Source organism: Colius striatus, chromosome 16, assembly GCF_028858725.1.
Source record: "Colius striatus isolate bColStr4 chromosome 16, bColStr4.1.hap1, whole genome shotgun sequence".
NCBI lineage: Eukaryota > Metazoa > Chordata > Aves > Coliiformes > Coliidae > Colius > Colius striatus.
In genome coordinates, this window is record NC_084774.1 from 10,400,339 (window position 1) to 10,415,819 (window position 15,481).

The 15,481-nt window shown below is 45.8% G+C and overlaps 2 protein-coding genes across 3 annotated transcripts in view; one reads left to right on the top strand and one right to left on the bottom strand.

The window, feature by feature from the left end:
• Positions 1-2,250: 2,250 nt before the first annotated feature.
• GID8 (GID complex subunit 8 homolog) lies at positions 2,251-9,964 on the bottom strand. 2 transcript variants are annotated; one of them, XM_062009179.1, is made up of 5 exons: positions 9,736-9,964; positions 8,424-8,553; positions 7,022-7,218; positions 6,305-6,502; positions 2,251-6,021 (listed from the first exon to the last, which is right to left on the bottom strand). In XM_062009179.1, exons 2-5 carry the CDS (start codon positions 8,539-8,541, stop codon positions 5,848-5,850), a joined length of 687 nt encoding a protein of 228 aa, XP_061865163.1. In that variant the 5' UTR covers positions 8,542-8,553; positions 9,736-9,964; the 3' UTR covers positions 2,251-5,847. The 2 variants fall into 2 exon arrangements, with proteins under 2 accessions (XP_061865163.1, XP_061865164.1); XM_062009180.1 differs by lacking the exon at positions 9,736-9,964 and adding an exon at positions 9,053-9,693.
• Positions 9,965-14,384: 4,420 nt separating this feature from the next.
• The window catches only part of DIDO1 (death inducer-obliterator 1), a 48,282-nt gene continuing 47,185 nt past the window's right edge, over positions 14,385-15,481 (top strand). Inside the window, exon 1 of the mRNA XM_062009487.1 lies at positions 14,385-14,487. The gene's annotated coding sequence lies outside the window, so the exon portion shown is untranslated. The remainder of the gene's footprint in view (positions 14,488-15,481) is intronic.

Consider the following 15,481-nt stretch of genomic DNA (forward strand, 5'->3'; position numbering starts at 1 on the left):
CTTTTCAGGAGAAAAGTCTCTCTCTGCTTTTTAAGGATTAGAACTGAATTTGATGTTTCCCATACAAAGTATGGGGAAAAATGAACAGGAATCAGTATTGTTAGAGCTTGATTTAACTCTGTTGGATAGAGCTGTTGCCTTCCTGTAAGTATCTGAGAGATCATCAGCCTCCTTCATGGAAACAGGTAATTACATTGATGGTTATCTCAGACCAAAACAAGAGGAATAGGAATAAGCAGGCAGAGGAGCTTTGTCAAGACATTGCTCAGGTGATTCTGTGGCTGAGAGCAGCTTGGATGCAGGCAGAGCAAACCTTTAGGTCAGCAAAGGACTAAGGAGCTTCTGTCCAGCCTGACCAAGGTCAACAGGGCCCTTGGGGAAGGTACTGGAGCTTCTGGGCTGCACCAAAAGTCCAGGGTGCAGGTGCAGGACAGATACCTCTCATCTGTTACTCCTGCAGTCAGCAGCCTGGGAATGATGCCTCTAGCAGACTCATGTTAACTCATCCCTTCTCCTAACAGGAACATTTTGCAGGTGTCTGAAGAGCAGTTCTCTACTTCCAGCAGGAGAGGTAACACTGTTATTCAACAGAACCTTGGAGAGCGAAAGAGCAAAACATTCCTCTCGCACCATAGACAACTCCAGAAGTAGGAGGTCATCAAGAAGTAAAGCCACAGAATCATATTTTGTCTTTTACTTCAGCATTTCTTCCTCAGAGGAAAAAGAGATGTCCCACCAAAGGTCTGAGGCACTGTCACCCAGACCTGCTACCAACAGAGGAGACAAACAGAACAAGCCTTGCTACAAGTGGAAACCAAGAACCACGTGTAGTCAGCACAGGGCTCAGCCTTCCTCCAGCTGTCAGCTTTCCTCCCTCCATTTGGACAGGAAACTGGGAACTATAGTGTTTTTATTCACTCTGCTACTGTGCCTGGTTCCAGAAGAGGGAGCCCAGCCACGGTGAAAGAGAGCCAAAAATCAAAGCCATTGTTCAATGTTTTCCTGAATCATGTGTACGGTTGGAGCCAAGTTAATGTTAGACAGGAGGGGAGAGGAGTGCTGATGCAATTACAGAAGTGAAACACATGTAATAATCTCAGACACGTACTGCAGAGGTTTTGGGCATGGTACAGTAACCACAGACACAGAACCCTGACTAACTCAGACCCACGTGTGAGTTCACACTATGCTCAGGATGAGAGCACCTCCAGCACACACTGCAACAGTGGTTTGTGACATTAAAACTCCCATTCCATTTGGAACTCGAGCACATGGCACAAAGTTTCCTTTCTTTGTTGTGCTCTTCAGTTTCCCCCCTTACCCTGCTCTGTGTTGTCTCTTCAGTTAAGTTTACTTTGACTACTATCAGAAGACTGAAGCAAAGATTATTGGGTTAATATTGAGCTGACATTTACTATCACTGAAGTTCATCCACACAATGGTTGCATTATTTGCAGATGCTGTGAAGTTGAAGCATAGACCAAGAACAAATCTTGGAGGGCTGTAGAAGGAGGAACAGGTTCACACATTCCAGAAAGGACAATTGTTGTCTCCTGAAAGGACAATCCAACTGCAGCTTGAAGGCTCCCTGCTAACCCAGAGCAGACTCAGTGCAACTGCTCCAGTCTGAAAACAAATGCATGTGGTTTCTAGTGGTATATAATGTAACTTCACAAAACTGCTGCAGACAGCAACATGCTGAAAAATAACCAAATGATCAGAGAAGCTGACAAAGCAAGTCTGCTTTGAAATGGACTAAGGGAGTAGTATATTGTTGGAATTCTCCCCTGAACATGAAGAGCATGACAAGGAACACACAGGGCTTTCTGGTTCTGAGGTCCTGAATGCATCAAGATGCTTCCAACCAGGGGTTTGGCCAATCTGGTTCTTAATTAAATCATACAAAGTCAGGAAGGGAAAACAAAGGAATAAAACCAGCTGGTAGCAGCCCAAAGTGTCCATGGAGAAGCACCAATCCTTTTGAGGGTGCTACTCATAAGCTCTGTGGTTTGTCTCTGCTCAGCTGAGCCCATCAAGTAAACCACCTGACAAGCAGGGACAAAATATGACTCCCTGTCCTTATGTTTGCAGTGAGGTAAGGATCTCAAGGATGCTTTCAGCTGCTGACAGCAGGAGGTCCCATTACCTGTGACGATAAGACACAGAGGGATCACACTCCAACTCAATTTAATAAGCTTTGTAAGGAACTTGGACAGGAAGTGGTTTGAAATAAGTCCAGCAACACCCATCTACTAGTCCAGGATCTTTTTAAGTAATGCTTTTAAGCTTATACTCAAGCATACAAAGCATAAATTATACAAAACAAAACCAATACAATCATCCCAGAATAATGTAATGGCTTCTCCTATATGTACAAGGAGTGGAGATAGAATTCTTTCCAGGTAATTTCATGTATCTTAAATGCTACATAAGTGTTCTCCATATCCATCTCAATTCTGCTTTTAATGTGGGTAGAAGGAGCTGAAAGTGTTTCAATGAAATAATCTTATACAGAGAGAGGTACTTCACCTGGTTTCAAGCTGTGTATGTTTGCCTCTTCAAAAGTCTTGAGAGGAAATGCCTTACTTACAACTCTGCTGTTAGTTTCTGTGGCAGCAGCCTCTGTTTTTTCCAGCTATCTAAAATTAAAACAGTTCAGTAAGTGTTTCTGAAAAGTGCCACCAGTATTTCATCTCCACTCTCCCCCACCCTCCACAAACGACTCCGTTGCACAACAGAAGCAACCACAGTTCAGATGTGACAGGTAGAAAAGAACCACTGCAACAGCAAAGACGACAGTTATTAGGGAGGTGACAGGTTTTGGGGAATAGAGATTTGTAGCCTAATCAGAACACACTCGACACACAGCCTTTCTGCAGGCAGGACAGTGTACAACCCAACTTCTTTGTGTCCACAGCAATAATGGAAGATTAAAAAAATCTTACTTGCTTTCAACAAAGGAAAGGCTGGGGGAGGAAGGAGTGCAGTGTTACCACCTTTAATCACCACATTTGCTTGCCACCATTGAGTTTGGAACAAATCACCTTATAAAAGTTCTTCTCACACCATCTTAAATGAAGTGGAACAAAAATTAGGTCTTTTTACACTAAAGCAAACCGATCAAAGTGGCATTTAATAGTATTTGTTAAAGTGGTTATCTAACAAAAATGGGTTAACAAAATCCCATTCATTAGTAGTCACCAAATAAGACACTTCTCATGCATATGACAAAAGTTCATTCGTGTACTGAGACGTCTGTTTACTGTGTACAATATCTCCATAAATTATAATATGTTTCACAGCCCCTACCATTCAAGAATATTTCAAACAGATTATATATTATATTTGTATATGCAAACTATTTTATATACACTAATATAAAGATCCTTAGAAGTACCAATATCACTACCTTTATGCTTTCTCTAAAATGCATAGCTTTCGAATATTTTCTTGCAGTTACCAAAAACTTTACAGATTAAAGCTGCTTATCAATGTGGCATGTTCATAAAAACAAAGTGAAATAGTTCTATACTAATTCCATATTAAATCCCTTAAAAAACATGTTTCTTTTTTAATGGGGAGCAAAAAAAGAAATACCCAACAATAAACCAGGCTAGTGAAAATTCAAGTAATCTATACTCAATCTCTGCCCAAATACCACATGAAATTAATATGTAGCGTTCTAGAAGTACAGTGAACTTCTCAACCAGGACTGTAACACTGCATTTCTCATGGAGAAGAATGCCAGTCATGCCACAAAAAACACACAACTTTCCACTCCATCTGGGAGAAGCTTTAGATGAGATTTAACGACACAAAGTGTCAGAACAGAGGAAAAGCTGATGAGTTACCTGGGAAGAAATTAAAAGCTATTCCAGTTTCGTTTCTGCAGGTTGTTATTGAACAGAGTTACATTAACCATACAGTTTCTCACAAACTAAAAGTTATACATGGTTTTCAGACAACAACCGACTGCAAAAAGGTGTGGGGGGGGAGGGGGGCAGGGGGGGAAATAGAATAGAAAACCCAAACCCAGAATCCCACAACTGTTCAGTTTGGTGTGAGAATAACCCAGCCTGGCTGAAGGAAAGCCAGAGTTTTGCTGTAGTTGAGGGGGCTACTGACAGCTTGTTATGTAGAAACTCTAAGACCTCCATACCACAAAGACCTCAGAGTAGAGAACAGAACGATCAGTAATAAATGGGAACAGATAATTTTGTTATATCCATCATCTAGCTTAACCTTGGTGCTCTGAATCTCTAATAGCTGCTTCACAAACAATGGTTCTTCCCCCCACAAAAAATAGCTACACAAGTAAACAGTGTTCACAGTAATGCAATCAGTAACAGGTTTTGTTAATTTCTGTAAGTCAGGTGTATCTGCAAAGCTTTATACAGTTTAATGCGTTAAGTATTCCAGTAAAATTAAGTGAAAACTAAGTTTCATTCTACAGGGTAATATCTACAAGACTAGATTATGTACAGTATGGGGCTGGTGTGACTGCTGCCAGTGTTTCATGATGTTAAAGCTACTTCACCCATCAGCTCGATCCCTACTCGGTAAATCTGTAATAACTTGATATACAGACCTAAAAATCTAGAGGTCAATTTGGCAAGAGTAGTGCTTACTCCCACTGGATACACACCAGTGTCCAGTGCTGCAAAAACTGAGTCAACCAGAACATCCCATACCCAGAAGATTACAATTTGTTGACTTGAAAGTCTGGACTTGACGTGTAAAACATTAGAACTATAATCCTAACTGGAGTGAGGACAGTCAGTAAACAAATACAGGTGAAGATGAACTGCATCTCTTCAGAAAGGTATGGAAGAATTGAGAAAATGGAAACATCTGGTTTTGGACAGCCCTGCTCTGCTCAGCTCAAGGCATGAAAACAGCCCAAGCAGCTCTAAAACTACAACTGTTACCCAGCAGATGCGAAGACAGATCGTGCACAAGACGATGCATCAGAGGCTTCAACGAGCGTCTCTCCCCTTCACTTAACTTCCCAACACAACCGTGTCTTTCAGCTTATAAACATCCAGCAGCCTTCAAAGCTTTAGCAGCCTGCTGGGATCACTGCAGTGTCTGCAGCTGCAAATTCAATACAGAGGAAGTGAAACAAAACCCCTCGAAATGCCTCTTGGGGGTCATTTTGGTCATTTGTGACAATTAACAAAACGATTGCCAATACTACTCCTCCTGAAAAGATGGGTCACTGATCCATTATGAACATAGCTCTCACCATATAAAGCACCAAAAAAGTCAGAAACCAGGAAAATAAACCCCCCAAAAAAGTCCTTAAATTATGATTTACAAGTTTGTACACTATTTCCTAAAAGGTTGACCTTACTGCAAAGTTTATAGATGAAAACTTGACCAGTTACTTTTAAGGGGAATGTATATCTGGCTATAACTTAAAAGGTAGAAAATATTCACTGCTCTATATACACATTTCAAACAGGAAACAGTTAAACTTAACTGAATAGTTGCCCATATAACTCCGTATTAACTCACGGCCACTAAACTAGGCATCAGTAGCCAAATTAGAAAGCTTGAGTTCTGTACTTTTAAAAATGCTATTTTTTCTCTTTTCCTGTCCTGTTTAATTGGTTTTCTTTTAAAAATGTATTATAGTGCATAGCCTAAGTCAGACTTTCCAAGAGATACAGCGCCTTTCAATGCAGTTTTTGCAGCATTTAAAAGGGACTTTTCTCCCTTCACATTAGATGTTCATTGAAAAATCTGAATTGAGTGCTGTACTGTAGTAAAAATATTTCAGTCACAGACTGATATAAACGTGTACTGTGCAGTACTAAGGTTGTTTGATGTCCATCTGCACACATTTTACTTGGGTTCTTCGATCGTCCCCTTGCTGAGGTCTGTCATTTTGGGATATTTCACTTTCTTCTGGTCCAGCTCATTCTGAGCCCACAGTAGTAGTTTCAGTAATTTTGCCAACTTGGGTGTTGATTCACGATTTTCATAGTCTAGAACAGCTTGATTAACCTCACTCCATACCTGGAAAGGAAACACTGCAGTTCAGTAATAGTTTTTTGTATGATTGACACTGCTAATGTCACACAGTCACTGAAAAGATCACACCTAGTGTGCTAATTCTTCACACCACCAGCAGGATAAAGCTCCCCAAACTACAAGCCTGGAGAAAACAAGGGAAAGGAACATTTCTGTTCTTTTGCTTAACACCACAATTCTTTTTTTTCCAAACATTTCAAAAACATTTGGACATTATTGTCAGCACCCACGAACAAAAGACACGAATTCCCTTTGGAGGAAGGGATACCTTCTGTCGCTGCATCATGTTGAGCAAGTCTCCAAATGGTGACTCCTCGGGATTATCAAAGGCAAGCAGAGCCAGCGTGCGCTCCATTTCTGTCAGGCATTCCCTGCTCTCCTCCCCTTGTTCTGCTAATTGGGTCTGAGCAAATTCCAGAGCTGCTTCTGTCTCACGCTGCCGAATGAGTTCGATCAAATGTTGCTGCTACATATGAAAGACACGGTAACATTAGCCAAGCAAATTCATGGGTCTTCAGTATTTCAAGACTGGAATCTTCAGACATTTGTGTGGACTTTGAGACAAACACTAACCCATCATTTGACAGTTTTAGGTCAATTCTTCTCAACAAATGAGACAAGGTACAACAGACTTGTCTACAAAACCTACCAAAAAAGGTAACCTGATGCTTCTGAGCAACACATCTGGCAAAGATGGGTTACTAAGGGAACTAATACAAATTCAGACTAACAGTAGCTGAAAGTTGGCAAGTCACAGACCACTGCTGCTGTTACAAGTTTTGTATGTTGCATTTCACGCTTCAATGTATATGATGGTTCCTGCACTATGCCACAACATTTCCCATTGTTACAAAAGGATGCCAAGAACAGACATTTGAAATCGCAACCACATTTGGTCACAAACCTCCCGAAACACTCTGCATTACTTTTTTCCATTCTCTCAGCAGCCTCTAAAACAAAGAAAGAGTTTGCCACCTGTCCTTACCTGCAAATGAAAGTAAAGATATCTGTTTGTATCTAGCAACTCTGGATGGAGGCTGTTTATTAACGCAATGGCTTCTTGAATCTGTCCTTTCAATATCATCTCTCGGATTTTTATTCTTTCATCAAGAGTCTCTAAATCGACACTGGGTTCAATTCCAGACTCCATTCGAAATTTCTCTGCTGCTTCTTTAAAGCCCTCTGAAACAGAAACATTTTACTGATAAATATGTTTTATTAAACAATTTTTTAAACATCCCATTGGCTAAAATGAGAAGATTTGAGTTGTGCTTGTGCATTTAATCAAATTAAACATCATTTTTGAGCTTATGAGGAAAACCTTGTTTCTTTAAATAGGTGTTTCTTTAAATAGGCATTTCACAGAATCACAGAATCTTAAGGGTTGGAAGTGACCTCCAACAGCATCTAATATTGCATGCTTAATTCAGTATTAAGTGTCCTCACTCTCTAAGGACACGTGCAACTTGTACTCCAACATCTCTTAACCTGAAACCTCAATTTGTACTTAACAGACCAGTGTTCCTACTCCAAAATGGCACTTTCAAAATCACATATTCAATATTTGACTTGTTTGGCTTCTCTCTCCAGCCCCAAAACTTTCAAAGACCTACTGGTCTTACTGAGAAGAAACAGAAAATGAATTTTGCTTTCCTGTACAAACGTTTTGGTGGGGTTTGAAGTTGTAACAGCTATTTTAAGTTATATATTCACACACATAAAAATCATTTACACCACTAAGATGCTCTTCCTCTGTCCCAGAATGTCCTTTGTCCTACACATCAACATAAACAGGGGTGTAGATCAGATGCAGACACCTCCGCCCTGGCATAGCTTACTGTGATGGTATGCACTGTAATTGCCAGGGACGATTCCCAAAGCTTTCTGAGTGTTCATAAGTTAGGCTACATGCTGAAGGGCTTCATAGCTTCAGTCTCAAGTTATTTTGACAACAGTTCCCTTTTAGAGTTTCTCTTTCTAGCCAGCTAAAACTTGCTTCTGATAGTCGTCTTGTACAGTTTCCAAAATGCCACCAAACAACTGCAATGTATTTTGAACTGTTTTAATGGCACAAAAAAAGGACATTGTACAGAAGTGGGTGACTTTTGCTTACACCATTCCAGATAACACTTGATTTCCTCTACCTTTTAGCAGAAGAGTTAAGGTTAATAAATGTCACCTCTATTGCCTGATAACTGCTCAGCTCTGAATCTCAGTTTCCACTTAGAACACAAGAGTTGTCTGTTGTTAAGAGAAGCCAACAGCAATCACCCAGGCCTCCAAGCCTTTAACTTCACTCCATTCAGTAGCACATTCTAGCCAAAACTGTTGTGATAAAATGAGTGATGTGCATTTCAGAGCCTCCGAGCACTACCGCTCACTTTTACCTGTCACAAGGTAGTTCATGATAAGGCGGTTCATGTCTGCTCTCTGGATATGCAAGTTATTAAGTTTTTCCATCCATTCATCTTTCGTGATTTCATCAGGTTTTTCTGCATAACTCATCCTGAACTTTTACTACAAGAGAAGAAAAGCACCTCATTTAACATGATTCAAGTTTGACGTGTGCAAGCACTCTGTTACTAGCACCTTTCTATCTTTTTCAAGACAATTTTTAAATTAATAGTCCAAAAGAAACTCTATCTCAAACCAGTTTTCTATTATTCTCTGTCCTGTGCTTTCAGCCTCTAAAGTGTCTTCCACCAATCACCAGAATAAAAAATTCCATCTTCTTGTACTTGCTCTTAAACCCACTCCAACTGAATCTTGTTAGTACAGGATGCACACAGCATCAGTGTGAAACGAGTCGAAGAGTTTCACAGCAAGCCAGGAAAACCAAAACAGCCGTTTAAAGCAAAGCCTGTGTGAACAGTATTTCACCAAAACTTAAGAAGACACAGCTCCACATATCGTACAGCCACAAAACTGTGGACTATCCAAAGTACAACTCAAAGCCTTAGGCTAACTTAGCTTCGCTGGCCCCAGAAGTACTGCTATCAATGCTTTAAGATGTTACCTTCTAGTATCTCTTTCGACAACGCTGCTTTTCAGATTCGTAAGCAAAGCGCTTTGCTGAAGCCGGCATTTCATCACTTCTACCTTCAGTCACGATCACGGGGGCAGCGAAAAGGGGAGGAGAGGCGGCGGCAACAACAACAGCAACAGGCACGGCCACCCTTCGCACACAAACACGAGCGCCGGCGCGCCTCCATCGCCAGCCCGCTGCCAACAGGTCTTTCGTTCTTTCTCCAAACTACCGCAAAAGCTACAGCGCATCCCGGAAAGTTGGGCAGCGGGAGGCCGGGCCGGCCCCGGGCCGGCCGAGGCGCCAATCGGTCCCCGGCCCCGCGTTCGCACCGCTCCCAACCACGCGGCGGGGAACGGGGCTCCCGCCGCAACGGGCTGCGGCGGCCCAAGCCCCGCGCGGCCCCTGCCCGCCGGGAGACCCCGTCCCGACCCCGTCCTGATCCCGTCCTGACCCCGGCCTTTCCCCGCCGCCGCCGGCCCGCCGAGCCTCTGCCCTCAACCTGGCCCTCTCCGGGAACGGGCGATCGAAGCGCTCGGCCCCGCTCGCCATAGGCCCAGCGTCTCTCCGAAGCCTGAGGTGGCCGGCAGCCGACTGACCCACCGAGGCGGCGGCGCGGCCCTGCCAGTCCCCACCCGCCGAGGGAAGGCGCGGGCCCGGCGGCGCCATCTTACCGAGCGCGCGGCTCCGCCGGCTCCGACGCACGAACGCGGCCCCGTCCGCCGCCTCCGCCAGGCCGCTGCGCGCGGATCTCGCGAGAACCGTCCTCTCGGCCAATCAGCGCGCGGAGAGGGGCGAGAAAACGCAACCATAGAGTCGGGCGGCGGGACGGAGTGGGTGCTCGGCTGTGCGGGGACGCGCCGCCGCCGGCGGGGAGGCGGCAGCACGGAGGCGGCTGTTGATGGCGGCGCCTCAGAAGCAGCGAGAGCAGGCGCGGCCCCGCCATGGCAGCAGAGAGCGGGGGCGGCCGCGGCGCGGGGCCAGCGCGGCTGCAAGATGGCCGCTGTGCCGCCTCAGGCAGCCGCGGCCTCACGGGATGAGGGTCCCTGGAGTCAGCGAGGCCGCGTCTCCTTCCTTCCCTGCCTCGGCTCGGACACGGCCTGTGCTGGCCCTGCCATGCTTCTCCCCCCCCACCCCAATCCGTCCGATCCCCTCTGCCAGCGGCGGCCGCAGCTGCGCTGTGGCTCCTATCCCTCCCTGACGCTTTAATAACGTCTGAGGCGACAGCAGGAACCTCCCTGGGAGAGGGACACCAATCCTGGCAGTAACAACCCACGCAGAAATTGACTGACGGGCTGGTCGGGTCCCTGCGCCGGTGGGGTGTGCGCAGGCCGCGCTGTGGGAGGCTGGCACTGACGTGGTGGGGGCCGCTGCAGCTGCCTTGCTCAGAGCATGGCTTGGCAAGGGCTGGCCTTCTGCTGCCCGCAGAGTTGGGCCTGCCAGGAAAAAGGAAAGGGAGATGGCTCTGGTGCAGGTCACAGCCTGGTGTGTTAATGTACAGTTCCACCAGTTCACTGCTAGTAACTGTGACCTGTCATGGCCAAGGGCTCTGATTCATGATCTCTCTCAGAAGGTGCATGGGCAGCTGAGGAGAGTTGATAAAATTCCAGACAGCTAGAGCAGTGTGGTGTCTGTGAGTCAAAGCACACTGCAGAACAGCCAAGAACTCACCTTCATTTGTATTTTTGAGAGCGGGCTCCAGACAGCCCACCCTCTGTGCTGCAAATGATACCCCTCAGAAAAAATGTAAGGTCACTTCCAGATTGGGAGTACGGATACAATTAAGCATTTGTCACTCCTAGTTTTGTAACTGTGCAATAAAGTTGCAAAACTGACTTTGGTTACAATGGTCCCTACGTTGAAAATGAGAAAATTACCACATAATAAATAATGTATTTTTTTAACCTATTTCTCCAAACAAAGCCCTGGGTTTACAATCAGTGCAGAATTTTGGGCAAAGAACTTCAAATATTTAGTAACACATGCCATGAAGTTGTCAGCTACATGACAAAGTTACAGCGTGGTGAGTGTTCCTGTTAATTGGAGAGAACACTTCCTCGGGCTTTAATCTAAAAACTAATCTCAATAAATTTGACTCACTGTGAAAAATCAGTGTTCAAACTTTACTTCAAAACCAGTTGGGCTTGTAAATCTCTCTAACCATGCTGTCTGGTTCTTGTCAGCTCCTCCCTCAAAGGCGGAGTTTCCCAGGGGACTTCCATAAAGGAGGAGAGAGAGGAGGAAGATGCTCCTCTCCAGGAGGAGTTTCCTGATCTCTACAGAGGGAAACATACCTCAAGCAGAGAGGAGGCAACAGAGTGTAATTCATAGCACAGCTGCTGTTTACAGGTAACCAGTGTAATTGCTTTCTAATAGAGTGGAATAATATATTGACTAAGTAAGGTAAAAATGGGTGAGCTGCAGTTTGGCAGCACACTTGATTGTGTGGTGCTGACATCTGGTTTTTCACAGGTTGGGATGTTCAACCAGTTGTAACAGAAGTGTCTCTTTACCCTTTTCTAATCCCTGAGCTAAAGGGGGGAAAAGGGCTAAAAGCAGCTCTGAATTGTGGCTTTGCTTGTCCTAAATAGTAGGTTAGGGGTTTTTTTCTTTAAATACTTTTAAGAGTTGGTATTTTTTTATATGAGTCAGGATTTGATCAATACTAATGTCAAAGAGAGGTGTTGGCTGATATTTGGAGTTGAACAGTCACTAATTCCCGGAGAATTGGCCCCAAGTCCATGCAAAAAGAAAAGGGCATATATTGGGGAGGAAGCAGAGTTCATCTAGAATGGGAGTTGGAGGAAAGAAAGTTGCTTTATCTATGTGACCAACTAACCCTAAGTAAAGTATTTCTCTATGTTCATCTAGTCTTTATCAAAAAGTATCAGGAACCTTGGAGAACCAAGGACCCAGAAGATACCCTGCCTTGAAATCTGACATTTAGTTTGAGTGATGTGCTGAACTCTGAGGACAGAAGCCTTTTTCCACCAAAAAAAAGGTAAAGCTGGAGCACAGCTAACAGAAATTAGTCCCTTCTGACTTAAAAATGACTAATTATCTGTTAAAAACCCAAACAAATAAACAGAGGTGCCAAAGATGGAGGAGGGGATAGAAGTTGCTCATTTACTTTCATCCCTACTATTTTCATGGGCTAATTGTGTCTCTAGTTTTCACCTGGCTGTTGAAATTGGCTCATCAGAACATCCACTGAGGAAGAACTGAGACAAGGGGTGAAGGTCAAGTATTTCATTTAACACTGGAAAAGGTTCTCTTGGTGAAGGTGGGTGAGGGAACAGAAGTGACACCCCAGATCTGAGGAGGCCATCTCCGTGCCACACGAAGGTGATGCCTTAGTGCTTGTCACAAACAGTTTTATGGGTCACACGAGAGGTTTTAAACAGAAACAAAACTCTTATCATACAGATCACCAGAAAAACTCCTTCTGCTTGTTGCTGCCAAGACAATGAGGATCCAGACCAGTAACTCAGGGGTAGATTTCCTAAATTAAGGGAAATTAGGCTTCAACATGAAAATAATTACGAGGGGAACCGAGTTACTGATGGCACCATTTAAGTGAAGCTGTGTTCAGTCAGTAAATGTAGGTACTCTGACTTGGGCTTTAACACAAAGGTGTAGGGGTTTTGTGTGTTCAAAGCTTAATGTGCTTTAGATGTTGTTCCCTGTGCCAAGTGAATCAGGATTAGGTTAAGATGGGGTAAAGCCTCTTAGCAAATGCGTATGAGGAACTGAATACCTGCTCCTCTGCTAGATCCCCTCTTGCAGGCATCCCCAGCTCATGTCGGTCTGCAATCCCTTGTTTTGATTGTTGCCTCTCCCTTGGTGTGTAATTTCTGGGTTTGAGCACTCCCTAGATGCTAAATTTGTCCATTAATCACATATTATTAGCTTTTCCCAGGGCATAAATCACAGTGCAGCTTAATCTACCAAATCATAAGGTGTATTTCCCTCCACATGCTTTTCATCTATTTTAGCTCTGTAGCTGCACAACAAAAATTGACCTTCTGCTTGCCTTTAATCACGGTGTCTTGTACTTTTGTACAGGAATCTGTTGGGTTTTTGTAACCTCTTGCTGTTCCTGTGTGAAGTAAGTATTAATACTGCCCAGTTTTACAGGTGGAGAAAGAATCTGACTGTGCTATCAGGCAAAAAGCTAATAGCTTTTCTAACAGTTCTAAGCTTTTAGCACCAGAAGTCTCATGTGTAGACTGGAGATTTCTAAAGATGTCATCAAATTGCTCCACAGAATCCTGTAATTCTAGAGAATTAATGCTAAGCATGTGTTTGTTCTCTCATGTTTTCATTCCTTAATCTATCTTAGTAAACACTATACCTGTCTGGAAGGCAACTGAAATCAATGTTATCAACACACAAGGGAAAATGTGCAGGATTGGGTCAATCAAAGAGCCAAACCTCACACCTCCAACTGCCTGAAAGGCTCTTCAGGTGTCCGGGTCAGGAGTATTTGCGTGGCCTCATGGCTCCTGCTGTAAACCTTGGGACCTCTCAGTGTTTGTGATATGTAGGTGTTTCTTTTTGCTACATCCTTTTTGCTAACATCCCAAATGTTGATAGTTGGAACAAAACAGGTAAATAGCAGTGGTGAGGTTCTTTTAGTAGCCCATTTTTACTGGGATGAGCTGATCCAGCAAACGCTTTCCCTTCACAGTACTCCATAACCTGGGCCCAGATGAAAGCACTTACTGCAGCAAGGGCTGCTTGATTTTTCTGAGAGATGAAGTGGAAAAAGCAAACCTCAACCCCACTGGAATAAGAACAGGTGGGGACTATAGCTGATGTGAGTTGGGTCTGCAAGCAGCAGGTGAAATCCTCTGCCATGTTACTGTGACAAAGCCATACTTGGCCTGTGAGAGCACAGTAAGCAAAGCTCTATTTAGCATCGCTTCCGTGCAGATTTGCTTTGGTGCTGGCAACCTCACGGGTAACGAATAAAACTGCTGTGAGGTAAGATCACTCCGTGTTTTGGATAAGGGGCAGCAGGCATTGTTCATTCCACTGAATAGTTCTGCAGAGGAAGGCCTGAAGCGCCTGAGGCGGTCCTCAGTGGCCGCAGGATGGGGGGAGGCGAGAGCCAGGGCGGAGCAGCCATGGCTGCGGATAGGGCCCAAAACCCGCCTCAGCCCTTCCCGCCCAGCGCCGGCCCGTGAGGGAGCTCTCGCCGCCTGCCCGGGAGGCGGAGCCAACGCCAGCCCAAGTCCGCCGAGAGCCGTGCGCAAAGCGAAACGCTCAGGGCTGCCGTTGGCCGCCATCTCGGTCTCTATGGTAGCGGGGGAGGAGCGTTCCCGCCCAGCGCTCTGGAGCGGCTGCGAGGAGGAAATGGCGGCTCGTCTCGGCTGAGACCCTCCGCGGTAGCGGCGAGATTTACCCCCAAACCCCTCCCCGCGGTGAGTGAGGGAGGCAGCCGGAGGAGCACCGGGACGGGGGAGAAAGGGAGCGGGGCCGCCGCCTCGGCGGAGGGGACGCGGAAAAGGGGCGGGAGCGTCCTCAGGCCTTTGGGCTCGACTAGAAAATGGAGGCGGGCGGGTGGTGAGGGTCAGGGAGGCCGGAGGGACCCCGGGGGGGCGCGGGGCCGCCTGTTTTCAGGGGATCGTCGGTGCGGCTGCGGGGCTATGACACGCCGGAGGCCTGGCCTGGTTCCAGAGGAGGTCGGCGACTCAATGCGGGGGCCCCGGAGGAAGCTAAAAGCCGCCGCCCCATAAGCTCATAACGTGGTTGGGCCGGAGCGCAGCGGACGCCCTCCCCGGGCGGAGCGGGCTAGAAGGCGGGCTCCTCCATGTTGGGGGGAGAGGAGAGAGGACGGTTATGCTCTGAGGCGATCGACGTCATTACCAAGCTGACGCCGGCAAGCTTCTACGTGACGTCATGATCGACTTTAACCTTTCTCGTTCCCTTGCCTCGGTAGCCGAGGTTGGGGTTCACTGCCGCGGCCCTGACGGGTGGTGGGGCGGCGGGAGCGCCCGGAGCCGTGCTCTTCGGCGCTGGGGCACCAGGAAGCCGGCGGAAAACTCCTTCCGAGGCGGGGAGGGGAGAGGGGCTGGGCCTTGGCGGGGGACGCTGAACCTTACCTGCCTTGGCGTGACGTTTATTTTCTCCGAGCGGTTGAGGCCATCTCCTTATTGGTGAATTAAACAAGAAAAGTTGAACGTTATCGTGCTCTTTTGACTTTCTGGCAGGGCAAAAGGGGGAAGGGTTCCGTTTTTAGACAGTATTAATTGTTGTGTGGCCTTAAACATTCAGTAAAATCGCTGACAAGAGCTGTGCTCCCATCCCTTGCTCTAACGTACTTCGATACTCTCTCTTGGAGGTGATGGTAGTTTGAAGCTGCAGATTTGGCTTGCAAGAGCCATTCTTTGATGGTGATTAAATTTTGTTCCATAC